Genomic DNA, 22,801 nt, shown 5'->3' on the forward strand with positions numbered 1-22,801 from the left:
AGGAAGAAGGAGAGGAGGAGGAGGAGGAGGAGGAGGAGGAGGAGGAGGAGGAGGAGGAGGAGGAGGAGGAGGAGGAGGAGGAGGCTGCAAGTCAAGATAAGGAAACAAGATGCAAGAAAGAAGAAGAAGAAGAAGAAGAAGAAGAAGAAGAAGAAGAAGAAGAAGAAGAAGAAGAAGAAGAAGAAGAAGGAGAAACAAGAGGAGGAGGAGGAGGAGGAAAAGAAGGGAGAGAAAAAAGAAAGGAAGAACTCTCTCTCTCTCTCTCTCTCTCTCTCTCTCTCTCTCTCTCTCTCTCTCTCTCTCTCTCTCTCTCTCTCTCTCTCTCTCTCTCTCTCTCTCTCTCTCTCTCTCTCTCTCTCTCTCTCTCGGTGCATGGAGGATGGAGGGAATTCTTGTCCTCCTCCTCTTCCTCCTTCTCTTCATCTTTCCTCCTCCTCCTCCTCCACCCACACTTTACTCTCTCTCTCTCTCTCTCTCTCTCTCTCTCTCTCTCTCTCTCTCTCTCTCTCTCTCTCTCTCTCTCTCTCTCTCTTTACAAGTCTTTACAAGGAGGAGGAGGAGGAGGAAGAGGAGGAAAGAATAACTAGAAACAGAGAGAAAGTAGAGAGAAAAAATGGATAATTTGTGAGAGAGAGAGAGAGAGAGAGAGAGAGAGAGAGAGAGAGAGAGAGAGAGAGAGAGAGAGAGAGAGAGAGAGAGAGAGAGAGAGAGACTGTTTATAGGAAAAATATTAGAACACACACACACACACACACACACACACACACACACACACACACACACACACACACACACACGAACACACAATAAGTATTTCATCATAAAATAAACAATGGAGAGAGAGAGAGAGAGAGAGAGAGAGAGAGAGAGAGAGAGAGAGAGAGAGAGAGAGAGAGAGAGAGAGAGAGAGAGAGAGAGAGAGAATTAATGATATTGACGAACAAAATTTGGAAAAAGGAGGATGAGATGACGAGAAGAAGAAGAAGAAGAAGAAGAAGAAGAAGAAGAAGAAGAAGAAGAAGAAGAAGAAGAAGAAGAAAAGTAGGAGGAGGAACCGTAAGGACAGACGTAGGAGAAGAAAGGAGCCTTATGAGGAGGAGGAGGAGGAGGAGGAGGAGGAGGAGGAGGAGGAGGAGGAGGAGGAGGAGGAAAGGGACCATATGAGGAAGAAGAGGAATAGGGATTGAAGGAGGAGGAGGAAGAGGAGGAGGAGGAGAAGGAGGAAGAGGAGGAGGAGGAGGAGGAAGAGGAGGAGGAGGAGGAGGAGAAGGAGGAAGAGGAGGAGGAGGAGGAAGAGGAAGAGGAGGAGGAGGAGGAGGAGGAGGAGGAGGAGGAGGAGGAGGAGGAGGAGGAGAAATGTTTTCATTAAAGGAGTTTTGAATAATAAGTAAGATTTGTAGTAAATTAAATGCATTAGTGATGGTTGTAGTAGTAGTAGTAGTAGTAGTAGTAGTAGTAGTAGTAGTAGTAATAATGGTAGTAGCAGTAGTAGTAGTAGTAGTAATGGTAAGAACAACAACAATAGTCATCATCAGCTACTTACCTCCCACATGTCTGGTGTTTTCTTGCAAGTATTTCCTTAATTCCGTATCCATAACGCCTTTCGCGCCTCTCCGCACCTTAAGGTCACTAGAACACACCTATTTATCGCCACGGACACCATGCAAGGTCACGGACACAGGTCAAATAGATTCGCATCGGAGCGGATTTGCACACAACCCTCCCCCTCGACTTGCAATATAACACTGAGGCTGGGTTGCTTCCCGGGGATTCATTCCCCTCTTCCTCCCCCTCCCCCTCTTACCTTGCTTTTTATTTTATTTCTCTTCTCTTATTTGCTCCATCTTGTATTCTTATGTATGGCTGAATAGGGTTTTGGTTTTAGTTTATTAGAATTTATTTTCGTTTTGAATCATGCAGGGAAAATATGTTTTTTTTCAATGTTGTTCTATATTTTGCGTCTGGCAGATAGTGAGAGAGAGAGTTTGAATGAGAGAATGTGTGGTATGAAAATAGAGAAAATAAAGTTAGCTCACTCAATGACACGCCTAGGAATCACAATCTTTAACCCAATGGAACAATTATACACCATAAATTCAATAGTACAGTCCATGAATAGTTAAATAGTCCACTACTGTAGTCACCCTGGTCTCCGTACGACAGTTTGGAACATGGCCATTGATCTACACTACTGAGAAATGAAGAAATTTTCGGTTGTTTTTAAAGATAAAAATTCCGCATTGACAGGCTATTTTGGGCGGAAAGAATGCATGAAGAAGGAAGCTTGATCCTTGACCTTTGCTCGGCCTGAAGGGCGTGGTGCGGCAGTCTCCGGGGAAGTCAAAATAAGGAGAAATATAACAGGGTGTGGAGATTTTTATGAAGGGGAGATACATTGAAATATATCAACGATACATGTCATTCCTTTAATATTTGTATATATTTGTTTATTTATTTATTTGTGTACTATGGGTTACTAAATATTGTTTTTTTTTTATTATGTCAGACCGTGGGGTAAAAGTAACAGCAAATAAGATTTCTGTAAGGGGAAAAAACAGATATGTTAGTATTGATAGAGAAATAATTAATTAAATAATAAATAAATAAATAAATAAATAAATAAAAGGAAAGAGAAATATATATATATATATATATATATATATATATATATATATATATATATATATATATATATATATATATATATATATATATATATATATATATATATATATATATATGGTTTTCGTGGATAAGTATATTTGATTCTCTCTCTCTCTCTCTCTCTCTCTCTCTCTCTCTCTCTCTCTCTCTCTCTCTCTCTCTCTCTCTCTCTCTCTCTCTCTCTGTATCTTCTTCTTCTTCTTCTTCCTCTTATCTCTATTTATATTATTTTTCATTCCATCTCTATGTAATTCGTAACATTTTTCTTTTGTTTTTCTACATAATTTTCTTTTGTATAATTTATATATTTGGTAGTGGCGGTGCTTGGCTTGCTATTAAAAATGAGCATAAGACTTACCCAATAGACCCCCTTGAAAACAGTACAGGTTATCTGCAGTGTTTCTCCTGTTAATAATGTAGAAATCTTACTAATCTGTCACTGGAATCATTAAAACACCCTTAAAGATCTGTATCATTTCATTTCGTGGATAAGTATATTTGATTCTCTCTCTCTCTGTATCTTCTTCTTCTTCTTCTTCTTCCTCTTAGTTCTATTTATATTTTTTTTTCATTCCATCTCTATGTAATTCGTAACATTTTCCTTTTGTTTTTGTACATAATTTTTTTTCTATGTAATTTCTATATTTGTTAGTGGCGGTGCTTGGCTTGCTATTAAAAGTGAGCATAAGAATTACCCAATACAAGTCTTCTTTATTTATTTATGGCGATTTTATTAAGAATTTTATCTGTTATTATTTACTGAACTTGTGGTGTATATATATAAGATGTTTTTCACTAAAATAGATCGAAGTTAGATTATAATAATTACACACTGACAAATAAATAATTCCACTTTTTTATATATATTCTGAAACCACCATTACTTTCAAGAGGGTTTAGTTGAAATGATGCAGGTTTTTAATGGTGTTTTAATGGTTCTAGTGACAGATTAGCAAGATTTCTACATTATTAACAGGAAAAACACTCTTGATTACCTATACTGTTTTCAAAAGGGTCTAGTTGAAATGATGCACGTTTTTAATGGTGTTTTAATGGTTCTAGTGACAGATTAGCAAGATTTCTACATTATTAACAGGAAAAACACTCTTGATTACCTGTACTGTTTTCAAAAGGGTCTAGTTGAAATGATATAGGTTTTTAATGGTGTTTTAATGGTTCTAGTGACAGATTAGCAAGATTTCTACATTATTAACAGGAAAAACACTCTTGATTACCTATACTGTTTTCAAAAGGGTCTAGTTGAAATGATGCAGGTTTTTAATGGTGTTTTAATGGTTCTAGTGACAGATTAGCAAGATTTCTACATTATTAACAGGAAAAACACTCTTGATTACCTGTAGTGTTTTCAAAAGGGTCTAGTTGAAATGATGCAAGTTTTTAATGGTGTTTTAATGATTCTAGAGACAGATTAGCAAGGTTTCTTCATGAACTGGGTCCTAATTGGCTTAGTGTGTGATGCACAGTGTCTGAAAATAATTTGGTTGCCTTTCATCGGTTTTATTAAGCGAAATATTGATACCTAACGCCCAACATGTAGGTATTATTAACATTATATTAAAAATTAACACCACAGCCAGCGAACTTAGCTGTCATAGGCTCCAGGAATGCTTGAAATGAATGAATCGGCAAGGAAATAATGTTTCAGCATTTCGTAGTGATAGAAATGTGGATAGCAATATTTTCTTATCTTTTTTTGTCTTTTGAATTCAGCGGCTGTTCATAAAAGTAAAAAGAAAAGAATCTTAAAAGAAATCTGTTAAGCTACTATAGAGGGTTACAATCCGATATTATATAGTATTTCAGCCTTAATCTTTCCTAGTACCGATGCTCTTTTGTTTGTTGTTGTTGTGAGGGAGAGAGCATTTCTGTCATATATACACAAAACTTTCCATTTCACTTACAAGATGGTGAAAAGAACGAACCTTGCTTATTATACACGGTTTTTAACGCTATAACACTTCTTTACTTGGATTTTACTCTCAAAAACTGTAAGTATATGAACACAGGTTGATCTGAATAATGGATGTGTGCAGAAAGGTAGCGAAAGACTTGGGGAGAGGTGAAAATAAGTTGTTTTTTTTCCAGACTCCTTATCCTTGGTGAGTAATGTTTATGAAATCTTGTGTGAGCCTGTAGTGTTGACTGTGCTGAGTTATTTAGCTGTTATTTTACCCTCATCCCTCAGAATTTGTCACTTGTTACCCCCTTACTGGGCCAAGAGAGTGAAATAAGCCGTGTGTACAGGGTAGCTGACCAGGTGACTTTTCTCATTACAGATCTTACCGTAATTTGAAATATAGATATACACAACTAAAATTATAATGCTGATGGTGAATTTTAAAGGTTTATCTGCATTTTGGTGAAGTGTGGTTAGTTTTGGTAGGTGAGCAGGTTAAAAAGATAACAATTATGAAGATATGTTAATAGCAGACTTAGTGGTGTCCCCCAAGGTTATATCATTCATTTAATTTTTGCCTTCCAGATGACTGTGTTGGTGATAGAACCCTGGCAGGAAGAGGTGACGTTGCCTTGGATATTCAGAGTGAGGGAGACTGGCAGAAGACACAAGGTATGTAATAATTTTGTTACTTCTGCCCCACTGTTCTGTTGTGATATATATGTGTGTATTAGTGTTATGGAGAGTTATAGAAGTTATAGAATAAATGTGTCAGCCTCAGTACACCGTGGAAGTGGTATTGATGGGTCTTTTTAATTAACACCAAATATTGAACCACATATTTGCTGTACAGTTCTGTTGAATATTGTTGGTATTGGTGAATATTCTTTAGCATATTGGATGAAGCAGGTAGTAGGCAGGAAGGTAGGCCTATGTGGGGTGCCGTGTGGGGTGTATAGGCTGGCGCTGAAATCTTTTGTGTTGATTGCGGTTCAGATTTAAGTGTGTGGACCTGTACACTTCCTTGCCTCATTGAAAGGATAACTTAATTATAAGGAATTATCATTTACTATAAGGAATTATCATTTACTTCAGTCACCCGTACAAAATAGACATGACCTTTTTTTTTATTTATTTATGTATGTATGTATTTATTTATTTATTTATTTGTTTGTTTGTTTGTTTGTTTGTTTGTTTGTTTGTTTGTTTGTTTGTTTATTTATTTATTTATTTATGTATGCATTTATTTTCAGAAAGCAGAGATTGTGACAAGTGAAAGCCCTGAGATTTATTTATGTATTTATTTATTTATGTATTTATTTATGTATGTTATGTATGAGATTTATTTATGTATGTATTTATTTTCAGAAAGCAGAGAGATTCCCCAGAGAGAAGCTTTTTTTCAGTGTTTGTATCTCTAAACCTTCCTTGTTCACAATTATCTCTCTCTCTCTCTCTCTCTCTCTCTCCTCCACACAGCATCTCCTGGCCTTCCACAGCCTTCTCACTGGTCTCCTTGTGGTGTCATCCTTCACACAGCATCCCCAAGCCTTCCACAGCCTCCCCACTGGTCACTTTGTCCTGTCCTGTCCTCCACATACCAATCACAGGCCTAACCTAAACAACCTAAACTAACCTAACCTCACACCCACAGGTTCGGAGGCCTCCAGAGAGCTGCCCAGAGTGAAGCTTGTGGTATAGAGGAACAGCTGCTGATCATCAAGCTTACGGAATGACTGGAGGAAAGTGGGAGGAGCCTGGAGGGAGTGGTGGAGGTACAGTACTTAGAGAAAATCCCTTCACCATGACGATAATGGTGTTCTTTTTCTCGTTCTTCTTTTTCCTCCTCCTCCTCCTCCTCCTCCTCCTCCTCCTCCTCCTCCTCCTCCTCCTCCTCCTCCTCCTCCTCCTCCTCTTCCTCCTGCTGCTGCTGGCTTATTGGCTAAATGACTTGTGGCTTAGTGAGGCTTATTGGTGACTGGCTTAGTGATGCTTATTGGTGACTGGCTTAGTGAGGCCTATTGGGTGACTGGCTTAGTGAGTCTTATTGGTGACTGGCTTAGTGATGCTTATTGGTGACTGGCTTAGTGAGGCCTATTGGGTGACTGGCTTAGTGGCTTGAAATTATGGGTGTCTTTTAACATTGTTACCTTGCATGCATGTTCAACAAAAGTCAAAGCTAATGAGAAACTTGCTTTTATAAAACAGCTTGCTACCCAACAAAGCAAAGGATTATATTTATTTATTTATAATCTTTCACTATTCCATAATTCAAGCCAGTGAATCTAATCTTTCTTTCTATACAGATACCAGGATATGTGACCACCACCACCACCACCACCACCACCACCACCACCACCACCACCACCATTGGAGATGTCCCTCTCTAGTTGGACATTACGGCCCTGTTGTGTACCCTGGTGGCCTTCATAGTTGACCGGTGAGTATGTATATTTGTTGAGGGTTGCTGTGCTCTCAGTCACTGTCTTCCGAGGCTACAGAGAGTTTCTCCTGTTGATACTGTAGAAATGTTGTGTATCTGTCAGAAGAACCATAAAAAACTCTCTTGAAAACCTGTGTCTCTTCAACTAGAGGCTTTGGAAAGTTGTGGAGGTGTGGCCAGACTTGTTTCAGAATGTACCAGAAAGTCTAACCTGATTTTCTTGTTAATATTGGGATTTTTATTGGAGTTAAAAGGAAGTTTGATATTTTATCAATATTTATTTATTTGGTGAATTCAATGAAGTTTGACATAAAGTTATATTCAAAGTATTTACAAACACACACACACACACACACACACACACACACACACACACACACACACACACACACACACACACACACACACACACACACACACTACAGGTCTTAACCAATGCATCATAAATTTTTGTGTATAGTTATTGTGCTTAGTATTTTGCAAACAGCATCTTTAATAATTTTATTGCATGCCTAAAAAAAAAAAAATTTCAAGCAACATAGCTTAATATTTGTGTTTGTTTATGTGCATGGCTTTAAATAATATATGTTTGTGTGTTAGTTGGCTTGTGTGTGTCTGTGGTTTGCTATTGGTTCAGTACATCTGTGCCTGGCCTGGTCTGAAACGTGGCTGCTTTACAATGTTTTCTGGCACAGAGGAAGAAATGGTGTGCTGTTCTTCTGTTTTGTCCTGACTGAGAAGCTGTTGTGCTTTTTTTTCCTTGTTCTGCGTTGCTGTGCTTCAAGGGGTAGACTTGCCTGTCCTCCATTGTCCTGTGTCTGTCATGCTTGTTGTATAGTCAGTAAAACACCTTTTGTTCTGTCTTGCCCTGAATGGTCTGTTGTGCTTGTTGTGTCTCTCAGATCTTCCACATTCTCTTCTTCTCTTATTTTTTCTGATAATTTCATTTGACTTTAATTCTTTTCATCTATCAACACCAATATACCACAGCACACCACCACCACCACCACCACCACCACCTGCATCACACTCAGACTTTCCTTTCCTCCACTTAGCTGAGTGCAGCTGTCGGTGACTGCAGGAATGGACCTCAGATGGCGGACACAACAGCATTACCAAGTCAAGAAGTTGTCCAGTATTTTATCTCTGCTCTCAAACAAGCAATGACCAGTGGTGGTGTTGTTCATGTCTGGCTTGTGTGTGTGTGTGTGTGTGTGTGTGTGTGTGTGTGTGTGTGTGTGTGTGTGTGTGTGTGTGTGTGTGTGTGAGTTTGTTCATCCATTATGATTTGAAGAGATTGTGTTTGTATTTTTATTGTGGGACTCTGTGATTATACTTTGAAATAATATGGCCTTAAAATTGACCTTTGACCCTGTGTGGTAGTGGAGTGAGGCTTGTGACAGTTAGGAATTGGTTGTCAAAAAGTGACCACATTGGTTTTTCCTCAGTTGCTTTAGCCATGAAAGTTCTATTCCTTGTGTTCTTTGTCATGATGATGTTTGATTCCCTTGGTTTCCAATTGGTTGCCTTTGTGTGAGTTTTGATCCAGTCATTTACTTCCCTACTTACTGAATTCCAGGAAACAAAGGGATTGCTTGCTCCTTTTGCTTCCTTGTGGACAAATTCACTGCTAATAGTTTGTTATTTGGAAGTTTGATTGAAGGCTTGTTCCTCCCTCTCCTCCACCCTATGACTACTTGATGCTATCTAGTAAAATTCTTCACAATGATGTTTTCCATGCCTTCACTGCCCTAAACCCTTGGAAAGCTTGGAGGGGTCCCTCCTCTTGTTCTTCAAAACTGCATTTCTGTGCTTGCACCTTGCCAAGTCAAACTCTTTCAACTCTGTGTGTCAACATGTAATAATATTACTTCTTGCTGGAAGTTTGCCTACATTCAGCCTGTTCCTGAAAAGGGTGACCATTCTAATCCCTCATACTACTGTCCTGTTGCTTTAATTTTCTGCCTATCTGAAGTTTTTGAATTTATCCTCAAAAGGAAGATTCTTAAACATCTATCACTTGACAACTTTCTATCTAATTGCCAGTATGTGTTCCATAATGGCCAGACAAAAGAAAACGTGTTCAGTGGCTTCAGCCACCACCAATGGTCTCTCTTTTTAAGATTTCCTGCTTAACTAATGTTTAAGTATCTCATTACAAAGATAAGAATATAGATATCATAAAGATGGTTATTTATATTGATTAGCATATTAGCATTATGAATGTTCCTGTTCATATGATTATAACTATCAGCAGAAAAAATTGTATAACATGTGTCATTCATTTACTTGAAGCTGCATTGTCAAGGAAGCTTGATACACTTTTCAGTGATGTGTTTATGTGCTAACATATGTGTGCTTGGAGCATAAAAGATAGTCTACACTATATTTTGACAAATAAACAGTTGGTATGAAAAAATTACTTTTACCTACAGCACTTACTTAATTTGCATTTGGGCACCATCTCTTTGAAAATAGTCCATTTGAGCAGCAATACAGCAGCACATTCAGCACTGTTGTCACCCCTGAAACTTATTCTGGAAATGTTGTTCTCTAAGCATGTCAAGCATCTACTGTTTGTGCAGAATCATCTCCACAATGGACAGAAGAAGCATCAGGCCAAAGTCTGTCAGGAATTCTGTCAGCCAGCCATGAATGACCCAACCTTCATGTCAAAGGACATCTCTGGGAACAAAATTTGGGTTTACAGGTATAACCCCCTAACCCAAACAAGTCTTTACAATAGAAGAGTCCAGCATCTCCATGCAGGGCATGGTTCAGGTCTGGAAAACCACTAAGAGCATTTTTATTCAATGTCTTTGAGATTCATAGGATAGTTCATCATGAATTCATCCCCCAAAAAAGATCATCAACTGCCAGTTCTACTCAAGTGTTTTGAGGCATCTGAGGACATTAATTTTGGCAGATATGGCTTGAAATGTGGTGCAAGGCTAAATGGATGCTCCATGATGATGATGATGATGATGATGATGATGCACCCTCTCTTACATATTATCTCTTATAATGCATGGGCTTCTCAGATGCATGATTATCCCTTTGCAGCTGCCCTACTCATCAGATTTGGTACCAACCCTTGTGACTTGTGTCATGCTCCCCACATGGACATTCATTCTATGGAAACAATGAGAAATTGATCTCAAGATGAGATAAGTCTTTAGCCATGACAAGTTGTAGCCAGCCAGGGATTGAACCTCTCACTGAGAGAACACAAGGATGACACCTTAGACATTGAGACCATGATGACTGTCAGGTCCCAAGTTCAGTTTTAGGACATTTATACTCCTAATCTCTGCACTTTTTTTCCTGGAAATAATAAAGATGCAGCTGAAGGGATGCTCTTTTGACACCATGGGGTAGGTTCATTAGATTAGATTAGATGTGATTTACTTTAGAGTTTTAATGAAAGCAATGGCAAAAAAAGACTATGGTTCCAGCCTGTGTGAGACAACCCTCAAGAATTTAAATATTTCCAAACTACTTATAGCATTCAGATTGTTCATGGATACAACTGAAGGTAATACAAACATAGGAGTTGTAAAAATATTTTTTTAAATAATGAATTAAGACTTATACAGTACACAAACATTCATTAAAAGACCACACTGAGCCACTGTTTACACAAACAGCTGATGAATGCTCACTGTTGATGTCACTATCAATGGTGGCAGCTGCAGCAGTTACAGCTCATTCTTCTCACCAAACTTGCATCACTGTGTATAGTGCTAGTGATGTTGGGATTGGAACTGCACTTGCTACCTCGATATCAGTGTTACAGACATTTTTACAATTTGTTGCGGACCATCCATGCAGTAGGCTTTAAATTCCGTTAGGGTGCGACTCGCAAGCAAACTGATCCCAGGCAGTATACGTGATTTGCATCAGAATACTGCACATTAGTGGCGAGCTGACTGTAGTCACCACAAAAGAAATCTATACAGCAAAAATGCAGGTGAAAAGCACATATGGAAAAAATGTGGATATATTTTTGAGTTGCATATCCATCATGTGCTAGAACACAGTCATCATACATCTCACAGCAGCTGAGACGCTTGTGTAGCTGTTCATACACATCCCAAACCAGTGCTGGTCCAGCTGCCACGGAAGCAGCATCCATAACTGACGACTCCATCAGGCTTCACGCGACCCATCATTGACTAATTTTGGATGCTTACAGTTTTGTTGCTGTGCTTTACCATAGGTCACCAGGAGCTGAAAATGAAAGAAAAAGCACATTCATTGGCATAGCTGCAGCAGGGAGTGTTAGTAATATATATGGCAGCTGATCTTGTGTTGACCCAGAAAGCCATTTACCAGCTTAAAAACTCCACTGTCACCCTCCTGCCTCCAGGCTTAGCATTAATGCCCCCCCCCTGAAAAAAAACTCTTAAATCCCCCCAAAAAGTTTAAGTGGTTATTTCAGGGGGTTTTAGAAAATATATTTTACTAATCAAGATTTAGTTGTATATTATATTGATAATTAAGGTCTATATATATACATACACATTAAAATTGTAAAAGTAGTCAAGTCTGTCCCATTAAATTCCTAACCTGTATCAGCATGACCTAAACAAGTGTGTGTTCTTCATTAAAAGAGTGTCAAAATCTTTCAAGATCTAACTCCCCTTGTAATTTCTTGCACCTAGCCAAAAACATCTCCAATAACTTTGCTTCTTCATGGCATGTTAAACTCTGAGCCATCCTTGCTAGCAATGTGTATTAGGCGAGTAGGACAGGGAATAAAACGTGTGAGTCCTAAGACAGCTGGAGCAGAACTAAAGTGTACCACACCTGCTATTTATTTCATTGGCTTCGACACAGATTAAAAATACACAGTGTGAAACCCCAAAACCCCGAACATCTGAGTAACTCAATTGAACCCCGAATAAACCCACCAACGTATCATTATGTTTCGGACCCAACACCCCCACTGAAACTAATGATGGGTATATACAATACAACACACATTAAATCAATACACACTCCTGTTTTAACTATCTACACACCCATAATAACTTTACTGAAATCACAAAGCTTTACTTTAGGTACAGGTTTAGTGAACATATCAGCAATATTTTGATCAGATGGTACATAGTTAAGTTGCACTACACCTCTCTGAACCTCTATCCTAATAAAATGGTATCTAATATCTATGTGCTTTGATCTCTGATGCTGGACAGGGTTTTCAACTAATTTTATGGCACCTTGGTTATCACAGTGTATAGTACAGCTGTTTATCGAAGTACTTCCTGTCATATCTTCCAGTAATTGCAATAAAAACTTTGCCTCTTGAGTAGCGGCAGACAAGGCCATATACTCAGCTTCACAAGTAGACAGAGCAACTGTTCTCTGTTTTCTAGTCTTCCAAGAGATTAATGGACCCCCACTGGAAAGTTGGAAGCTATACCCGGTAATACTTCTGCGATCTTGTGCATTAGCCCAGTCAGCATCACAATACCCAATCAAATTCAGTGACTCATCTGACTTTTTAAAAGTCAAACATTGATCAATGGTACCTTTCAAATATCTTAATACATGCTTGGCCATAGTGAGATGAGAAGTAGTTGGATTAGTCATATTCTGAGACAATTTAGTTACAATAAAGCACAAATCAGGTCTAGTACATGTCATTACATAGATCAGACTTCCAACTAATCCTCTATACATATTGATATCAGCCAGTTTTGATTCACTAGAACTAATACATACTTTGTTCACATCCATGTTACAAGGAGTATAGGCAGGTTTACAATGTTGCATACCAAATTTCTCAAGGATCTTTTCCACATATTTAGTTTGATTCATTTTAATTACATTATCATCACACACAAACTGTATACCTAGATACCAGGAAATTTTGCCTAGATCTTTCATCCTAAATTTATCACCCAGACTTTCCTTCATGTTCTTCAATTTTGCATCACTGCTGGCCGCAATTATTATGTCATCAACCCAAACTAATACATTGGTTACCTCATCATCAGTAATTCTGGTATAAAGACATGGGTCAGCAAATGACTGAGTTAAACTTAGGTCAACCAAATATGAGTGCAACAGTGAACTCCAATTTCTACCACTTTGTTTGAGACCATACAAGGATTTCTTTAATTTGTACACCAACTTCTCGCCACCATTACCCTCCACACAGAAACCCTTGGGTTGTTCAACATAAATTTCACAATCAATAGGTGCATTTAAGTAGGCAGTTTTTACATCCATTTGATGAACAACCAGGTCATGTTGTACAGCCAACTGCATTAAAGTTCTTACAGATGTGATCCTAGTAGTTGGGGAAAATGTTTCGTGATAATCTATACCTGCCTCCTGAGAGTAACCCTTAGCAACAAAACGAGCCTTGTACCTTGTCTCATTGTTAGGGTTAAACTTCAGGTCATATACCCACCTACTTCCCACAGCTTTTCTACCTTCAGGCAAAGTAGTAAGCTCAAAAGTCTCATTATCCTTTAGAGCTTTCATTTCCAATTCCATAGCTTCTCGCCATTTATCAGAATCAGGAGATGCAATAGCATCTTGATATGTATAAGGTACACTGGCTAGTTTATAGCAATAGTCAACAGTACAATTCACAATACTATCCAAAGCCTCATCCATTTCATCACCAACAATACAGTCACCAAAATATATGGGTTTACGTTTTACTCTTTCTGACCGCCTTAAACACACACTGTCCTCTGTTTGGTTACCAACTTCTGGGCTAGCTTCAGTGTCAGTACTACGTGTTGTAGTCCAGTCACATTCACTACCCCATGCTACATCTGAACTTACATCTGCGCTAGGCCTGGTAAATTTGACACATCCAACTTTCCTTACTGTACCAGTCTTTGGAAAATATACAAGGTATGCTGGACTAGACTTATCATAGCCTACAAAAATTCCATCCTCACTTCTGGCATCAAGTTTTTTCTTCTGTTGTACATAGGCATAACATACAGAACCAAAAATGTGCATATTACTAATATTTGGCTTTTTACCTGCAAAAGCCTCGAATGGAGTCTTCTTAATCCTAAGGTTATAACATCTGTTTCTAATGTAAGCAGAGGCCATAACGGCATACGTCCACAGAAACTTTGGCAGACCAGACTCTATTAGTAAACATCTGGCCATTTCAAAAAGAGTACGCCAGCCTCTTTCAGCGGTACCATTTTGGTGAGGTGAGTAGGGAGAAGACATTTCATGCTTGATTTTATTTTCCACGAGTAAATCTGCGAATGCATTAGAAGTAAATTCCGTACCTTCATCACTTCTGAGACATTTCACTGAGCCATAGGGAGAAATGTCTGCTATGAAATGCTTAGTTGCCTGTAAGGTGTCACACTTATATTTGAGGAAGTATATCATGATAAGACCGGAGTAATCATCAACAAAACTGAGTGCATACTTAAAACCGTCCTTGGCAACAGGATCAATGGGACCAGCTAGGTCACAGTGTACCATATCTAGTTTAGCTTTTGAACGCTCATCAGCTTGTCTGTTTCTAAACTGAGTCATTTTCCCTTTAACACAAATGCCACAATCAAAGTCCTTTTTGTCACTAATTTTCATCCCGTTCACTACACCTTCAAGTTTCAAAATATCACTCACATTACAATGACCGAGAATTTCATGCCACTGTCTCAATGTATAGGACGCCCTATTTGAACACACAGTATTGTTTAAGAAATACAGTCTACCATGCTTAACTATGTCAAACTTTGTACCGTTTGTAGATGTTAACTCTGCAGAATTTGGTTTAAACTCGATTGATGCACCCTTCTCAGTGGCAGCTTGAACCGAGAAAATATCTTGCTTGAAGGAAGGTACATAGAGAGCATTTTCCAGAATTGTTGTATGAACATTACCACAAGAGTGTACAAGGGTAACACAGGCATCACCCTTCTTTTTAACCAGATCATTTGTTCTACTACCATCAGCTAGTTCAATAAAATGTCTCTCAGGATCAAATTGCTTGTCAAAACACACAAATTTGGAGTCATCATTGATTATATGAGTAGTTGCACCACAGTCCACCATTAACTTGTTAACCACAACACATGATTCAGTCTCTGATCTCCGAAGCCCCACTTTAAACACAAAACTGTGGCTCTGACTGTCATAATCATCACTATGATCTTTTACGTTCCTGGCAGAGTCTTTACCACTGTTACCCCCCGAACTCTTCCAACAAAACTTCGTATCGTGGGAGTTATTCCTGCAGTTCTCACACCATCTTCTTAAAGTCTGGTTCGGTCTAGAGACACGGCAGTCGACCGATTTGTGACCCTGAAGACCGCACTTGAAACACGTACCACTGAATTTACGAGACTCTATCCTCATCACTCTGTCACTGTCACTTTTGTCGCCGCACGACTTCTCTGTCTCCTCGAAACTTCTGAGAGACACCTTGAACTCAGCAAATGTCAATGCCTTTTCTCTTTGTGTAATTACAGTCATAAATGGCTTGAATTCCGTAGGTAAACCCTTAAGCACCATTGCCACCAACAAGCTGTCACTAATAGTTTCACCAGACGTTTTAAGTGCAGTTGCCGCCGTCTCGGCTCGAATCACATAGTCTGTAACACTCTCGTTTTCTCCCTTAAGCAACGTTGTGAGCTCCGTGTACAGTGATATGACCTTGGGTTTACCTTTCGATAAGTAGCGTTCCCGTAAAATCCTCAGTGCCTCACGTCCATCGTCCTTCGCATCACGCATCACAAGGGATAGACTACGGTCATCCAGGAACTGAATCAACTCCGCAAATGCCTCGGCATTTTTGGTAACGTCTGCAGCAGTCGTACTTGATGCAGGAGGATCAATCACATTATGCAATTTCTGTAGCCGCATGTAGCCCAAAAACTTCACTTCCCATGACTCGTACTTGCGCTCATCACCGTCAAAATACAGTCTGTTCCTGGGCCCATAACCTGTTAAACTCTGAGCCATCCTTGCTAGCAATGTGTATTAGGCGAGTAGGACAGGGAATAAAACGTGTGAGTCCTAAGACAGCTGGAGCAGAACTAAAGTGTACCACACCTGCTATTTATTTCATTGGCTTCGACACAGATTAAAAATACACAGTGTGAAACCCCAAAACCCCGAACATCTGAGTAACTCAATTGAACCCCGAATAAACCCACCAACGTATCATTATGTTTCGGACCCAACATGGCACTACTGCCATCTCATCTATTTCTAAAGCTGAACTCTTCACTCAAACCTTTGCTAAAAACTCTACCTTGGATAATTCAGGGTCTGTTCCTCCGTCTCCTCCATCCTCCGATTACTTCATGCTACCTATGAAAATCCTTTGCAGTGATGTTTTCCATGCCCTGGCTAGCCTTAACCCTCAGAGAGCTTACAAACCTGATGGAGTCCCTCCCATTGTTTTCTGAAACTGTGCCTCTGTGCTTGCACCTTGCCTAATCAAACTCTTCCAAATTTGTCTATCAATATCTACCTATCAATATCTTGCCACACAAAAATCTCTCAACCAAGAGATTTTAATCTTATTGCATTTTCAATACAAAGGATGTGAGTTTAGTGCCATTTAGTTTAGCGTAACAGAGGCATACAGAGTTGTACTACTGAGGACTCAAAGCAAGCTGTTTTTGACAAAATATCCAAACCCTCCCTGTGTGTGAGGAGAGATACACCATGTTTTTGTTAGTGTTTCAAAGGGAATTTGATGTACCCACTCACACACACACAATCTCCATTACTTTGTACCACATTGAGCTGCCTCAACATCCACCTAAATGCTGACAACATCAAACACAAAGAAAGAGATGTTGAATGTTTTCCGTTGCTAATATTTTTGCAAGCATCTGGTTATTTCTTACAACATGTATCTTGATTGCCCCTTAGGATGTGATGAGACCATATCTGGTCTCTTAGACTAAGTGCGCATGCACGCACACACGCACACAGCTTAGGCTCATGCCCTGTACAATACAACTAGGTAAATACACACACACACACACACACACACACACACACACACACACACACACACACACACACACACAGGAGGGTAAGACTGCTAGCCTTGCACTCCAGCCAAGAGACAAGATGACAACTATTCAGCTAACATCCAGTACCTATTCACTGATGGGTAAACAATGCCGTCCTCGGCACGCAGACTCTGCCTCCGGGTGATACCTGTGGATTTGTCCGTTGTTGTGGAAATACTCAAGGCCCTTCAGTACTTCCCTAAGTGCTGTGGCGATAACTGCCTTGTCAAACACTCCGTGCCTGCAGCCTGTACTCTCATCCTGCAAGAAAGGCTTGTTTAATGGATCACTGATGAAAGGAGTGCACTTTTATTAGGAGAATTTTCAAGATGGTAAATATGTACAGTCAAAATGTAGTATTGTATGCAAGAAATGTCATAAGTGTAATAAAGGCAAGTACATATATCATATTTGACAGTAACTATGTATGGTTAAAATGTAATGATACATTGTAATGACAAATGTCAGAGTGTAATAAAGACATATATATTATGTTTGACAACATATCACAATAGAAATATTACATCTCCATTTCATGACAGCATATCTAAGAAACAAGTTTTCAGTGTATTAACCTAACCTAACCTAACCTAAAAATCAAGGTCTAATCTTTTCACTTTTTTTTTTTTTTTTTTTTATCTTCATGTTTTGTCTGTTATTGAAGCATACTAGCTTTGCATATTTTAATGCAGTGTGATTGGCATCTCATGTAGTATTATTTTATTATTTTTTTTTTTTTACTTCCTGTACTAATGAAACACTTTTCAGTGAATGATAATACTGTCACCTTGTGGCAACACAAGAGCTTGTAAGTACAGTATGAAGTGCACCCATTGTGTTTCTCTTGAGGCCAATTCTGATCACATTTTCTTTTGTGTTAATGAAACATCATGTCAATGAAATTCTCTGACATTCAGCTTTCACAAAAATACTGTATCACAGTTTTGGGATGAGAGATCCTCTGAAAATCTTCCAACTTCCATACCACTCTCTTCCTTTTGAATTCACACATGCTTTACATCCTTGGTTTGAATTAACAACATTCCACTGGAAGGAGATGCCTCACGTTCCCTCATCTCTCTTTGTTTCACAGCAGGCACAGATATGCTGTCGTGGCACTGTGTCCAGCAGGAAGCCGAACGGGCGCAAGCCCAAGACCGCAAACCCGGCTTCGGCCACAACAGCATAACTACACCCACTGTGAAACAAAGACAGATTAGAATGTTGTGAATATGAAAATATTTCATTACCAGTCATTCTCTGAAGTATGACAAGTGATTTATCCATGGAGTTAAGTACAGAAAGTACAGTAACTCCCTGATAATTAACATGAGAAGACAAATATTCCACACACACAAGTATCAGCAGGCCAACATAACAATCTACAACCAGCAATAGCTGAGAAAATTGTGAAAAAAATCTACCATGTTAAATATGCTTTGGATATAATACAGAATGCCTGGAGACACCTTTTATGAAGATCAGTATGAGAATGTCCAACACTGGTATTAGGAGTGATATGTTGAAAAGGTGTTCTTGAATAATCAGCATACTTGTTCACTGACCACTTTTGGTGCCCTTGTTTTGAAAGAAAGTTTCGTCTCACCCTGAGACTGAGAACTTTGAGATACGTACTTTCCATATTTTCATTATTTTCAACCAAGATCATAAAGATAGTGTGTGCTTATATAAAGTGTTTCAATGATAACCATTGACTGTACCATTATATAAGATAAATAAAGGATTTAAATATACTTGTTAAAACTTAGGAAAACAGACACAATTAGTTTCTTTACGTCATCAGCGTAAAGCGAGAGAGAGAGAGAGAGAGAGAGAGAGAGAGAGAGAGAGAGAGAGAGAGAGAGAGAGAGAGAGAGAGAGAGAGAGAGAGAGAGAGAGAGAGAGAGAGAGAGAATGATAAGATACTAACTCCTGAACTAGGATGAGATAACAGTACAGTTAATATACCTATCAGCAATGACTTATAATGTGATGTCAGAGGGCAGATGTTGTGATAACATTCCATCTTTGGTAATTCTTCTTTTATAAGTGTTGTGGCCAAGATAAAATCTCACCCCATTGGCCAGTCACCAATAAGCCTCACTAAGCCAGTCACCAATAAGCCTCAATAAGCCACAAGTCATTTAGCCAATAAGCTAGTACGAGGAGGAGGAGGAGGAGGAGGAGGAGGAGGAGGAGGAGGAGGAGGAGGAGGAGGAGGAGGAATAAGAAGGAGGACGAGAAGGAGGAGGAGGAATAAGGAGGAGGAGGAGGAGGAGGAGGAGGAGGAGGAGGAGGAGGAGGAGGAGGAGGAATAAGAAGGAGGACGAGAAGGAGGAGGAGAAATAAGGAGGAGGAGGAGAGGAGGAGGAGGAGGAGGAGGAGGAGGAGGAGGAGGAGGAGGAGGAGGAGGAGGAGGAGGAGGAGGAGGAGGAGGAGGAATAAGAAGGAGGACGAGAAGGAGGAGGAGGAATAAGGAGGAGGAGGAGGAAGGAGGAGGAGGAGGAGGAGGAGGAGGAGGAGGAGGAGGAGGAGGAGGAGGAGGAGGAGGAGGAGGAGGAGGAGGAGGAGGAGGAGGAGGAGGAGGAATAAGAAGGAGGACGAGAAGGAGGAGGAGGAATAAGGAGAAGGAGGAGGAAAAAGAAGAATAAAGTGAATGAGTGTTGTGGGCATAGCATTGCACCAGTACCTGCATAAGTTAGTAAAGCTGTGAGACACCTCACATGCCTTGCCTGTCACCGCTTGTGCCGGCTGGCAATGCAGAACACAATCTCCAGTACTCCGTGGTTAGGCTGACAGTTCTGTGGGAATGGAAGATCATTAGATTTTCACTCGTATCAAGTTGAATTGGTTTAGCTGACACACACTCTCTCTCTCTCTCTCAATTGATTGCAAAGACCACAAAGATGATTAGCAGAGGTTTTTGTGAGTGATTCTCCTGTTAGTAATGTAGGAATGTTAATTTGACACTAAAACCATAAAAAAACATCTTTAAAAACCTGTGCCACTTTGAATAGTGCCTTTTAAAAGCGTGTTTCTCCCATCAGTACAGTAGAAATGCAGTTATTTATTTACATTTTATATATAACACACACACACACACACACACACACACACACACACACACACACACAGAGGTGGTCTGGCAGGGAAGTGTTATGAGAGATGTATAAACCCATAGCAAGGCAAGGCACACAGCTTTCACACTCACCTCACACTCACAACACACTTTCAACACCTTAACCTTTGTTGGGGAAGAAAATCACTAAAATATCACCCTTATTCTCACTTATTATCACCCTTACCTCACTTACCTCCCTTATTCTCACTCTCAACACTCTTTCTTCGCATTAACCCTTGTTGGGGAAGAGAACCACTGAAATATCACCCTTATTCTCACTTATCACCCTTATCTCACTTATTATCAACCTTAACTCACTTATTACCACCCTTATTCTCACTCACAACACTCTTTCCTCGCATTAACCTTTGTTGGGGAAGAGAAGCACTAAAATATTATCTCCTACGAATTTATTAAGCCAGCACTCATCACTGTAGCCCTTGATGGAGACGAAAAGCACTCCTCCCCTATCCTTACAAGAGCACTCACTAAAATCTTATGTCCATATACCAAAACCAAACACAATTTTCCCCCTCACCCTCACACTCACTCACTCAAGCCCTTAAGAACGTAAGAAATAAGGGAAGCTGCAAGAAGCGACCATGCTTACAGATGGCAGTCCCTCTGTGAAATATACCTACCTATTTCCATGTTATTCCCAGATTTTTAAGCTTGTACCCGTTATTTCTTGTTCTACCCTGGTTGCTGATACTAAATATTTTGCTTACATCTCCCTTGTTATAACTCTTATACCAATTAAAGACTTGTATCAGGAGAGAGAGAGAGAGAGGGTGCCTATCCTGTAAAACATAATAAAAATATTCCCAAAAGGAAGCCCTTATGTAATCTCAGATATCTTAACAGTCACGTCTCCCAGCGCTGTCATTTTGCCAACATACATTCCTCATTCACTTCACAATAAAATTTGACGGCTAACTTACCCGTTTGAGGTGAAATAACGAAGATTAAAGAGCGATTAATATATCCACTGCACTACACTCGATCGGCTTCCAACTAGCCTACTCCCACGTCGGTTATTTATTTTATTTTTATTTATTTGCTTATTACTGTTGTTTTTTTCACATAAATGTTTGTTTTGAGTTTTTGTTTATTTAATTTTTGGTTGTTTTGTGTTTTGTTCTGTTTTATGAGTTAATTATTTTGTTGATCTCGTCATTCATTAATGAAATTCTTGATCCATTTATTTGCTTTATTCTTGTGTGTGTGTATAATTATATATATTTTATAATGTTAAGAGTTAATTCTTTTTTTCTTGTGTGTTTTTCTGTTTTTTCTTCTGTTTTGTGTCTCGAAAAAGAAAATCAGATTATTTATTTCATCTTCGAATGTGGAGCAGTTTTGTTTATTTATTTATTTAATTTTGCCTAAATCAATCGTTTTTAATTGCAGTTTTCAGTAGAAACGTTTATTCTGGCTTTTTATTATGTTTATTTCTCAGTTTTGTGACTATATTATATTTTTTGAGACTTGTGAAGGCTAGCTGATAAACACTGACTACTAACCCTTTAACTACTAAGAAACACCATTTATCTCTCTCCCTCGCCAGCCTCCCTATTGCCAACTGTCTTCCACATCTATATAATCAGGAAACCATGTCAAAAAAACTACTTATGGGATGCTGGCGTTAACCATATAACTGGGTAGCCTATCTCCACTCTTCGCCAACATCTAAACACAAACCTATTTACCTTATAATGTCATCTACAGTTATTTTATTTTTATTTACCATGACGAAATTGTTATATCAAGTTGTTTTATATATTAAAATGTTTCCATCATGCCCACATACACACACAAAACCATTTAATTTGTAAACAACAAACATGTGTAGCCTATCATTTACATAGTGTTATTTTCTGATTACATACCGTGAGAAAATTACTTATATTACCTTTATTAGTTTGTTTTATTTATTAAAATATTTCTTTAATGCTTCCATGCACACACACAAAACCATTTCTTTCGTAAACACAAAGTTATTTAGGCTATAATCTAATATCATTTCCTGATTCTTATAATGACTACTAGATTACAAATGGAAGTTTCTTTTCTTTAAATTTCTCATTTTTCTCTCTATTTCCTTTTATTAAATCTTGCTACACACCTCAAAGCCTTCCCTCTCATTAATATTCGTATATTTGTGCCTATAAAACTCTAAGTATTTCATATTTTCGTGTTATTCTTCCATTTATTCATATTCATACACTTTTCACTATTCTGTTTCTCTTATTCTTCTATTTTCTTTTATTTTGTTCAGCTTATATTCCGTCTCCTCTTGTTAAGACTAATTAAAGGTCATTTTAGTTCCTCTCAGTCTCTATTTAAATTAAGAGAAAATGCACAGAAATTAGCCTAGTTCCCAAGGATGTTTCTCCTGTTAAGAATGCAGAAATCTTGCTAATTTGTCACTAAAACTCTATAAAAAAACACCTTTAAAAATCAGTGTTTGTTTAAATAAAGGCACAGAAGTGTTATTCTCTATTAAATTAAGAGAAAGGGCACAGAAATTAGCCTAGTTCTCAAAGATGTTTCTCCTGTTAAGAATGCAGAAATCTTGCTAATTTGTCACTAAAACTCTATAAAAAACACCTTTAAAAATCAGTGTTTGT

General features: G+C 38.7%; 1 protein-coding gene and 2 long non-coding RNA genes across 8 annotated transcripts in view; 1 reads left to right on the forward strand and 2 right to left on the reverse strand.

Moving 5' to 3' along the window:
- LOC135109981 (histone-lysine N-methyltransferase 2B-like) overlaps positions 1–1,808 on the reverse strand; it is a 22,024-nt gene extending 20,216 nt beyond the window's left edge. Inside the window, exon 1 of one of the 6 annotated variants that reach the window (XR_010273032.1) lies at positions 1,544–1,801. Coding sequence is in view for 3 of the 6 variants with exons in the window: in XM_064021953.1 (XP_063878023.1) it covers positions 1,544–1,595 (52 nt within the window). In the remaining 3 variants the exon portion in view is untranslated. Of the gene's footprint in view, positions 1–1,543 lie in introns of all 6 variants that reach the window. The other 5 variants (XR_010273031.1, XR_010273030.1, XM_064021953.1 and 2 more) reach the window with 5 other exon arrangements.
- A 2,705-nt stretch (positions 1,809–4,513) lies between these two features.
- On the forward strand, positions 4,514–9,946 carry LOC135109985 (uncharacterized). Its single transcript, XR_010273034.1, has 5 exons — positions 4,514–4,673; positions 5,168–5,254; positions 6,237–6,357; positions 6,889–7,022; positions 8,081–9,946. It is a non-coding gene; the product is annotated as an uncharacterized LOC135109985 (long non-coding RNA).
- A 632-nt stretch (positions 9,947–10,578) lies between these two features.
- On the reverse strand, positions 10,579–21,259 carry LOC135109986 (uncharacterized). The gene is made up of 4 exons (XR_010273035.1): positions 21,113–21,259; positions 19,740–19,851; positions 17,138–17,311; positions 10,579–11,255 (listed from the first exon to the last, which is right to left on the reverse strand). It is a non-coding gene; the product is annotated as an uncharacterized LOC135109986 (long non-coding RNA).
- Between the last annotated feature and the right edge of the window lie 1,542 nt (positions 21,260–22,801).

This window comes from Scylla paramamosain, chromosome 19 (genome assembly GCF_035594125.1).
Source record: "Scylla paramamosain isolate STU-SP2022 chromosome 19, ASM3559412v1, whole genome shotgun sequence".
Classification (NCBI taxonomy): Eukaryota; Metazoa; Arthropoda; class Malacostraca; order Decapoda; family Portunidae; genus Scylla; species Scylla paramamosain.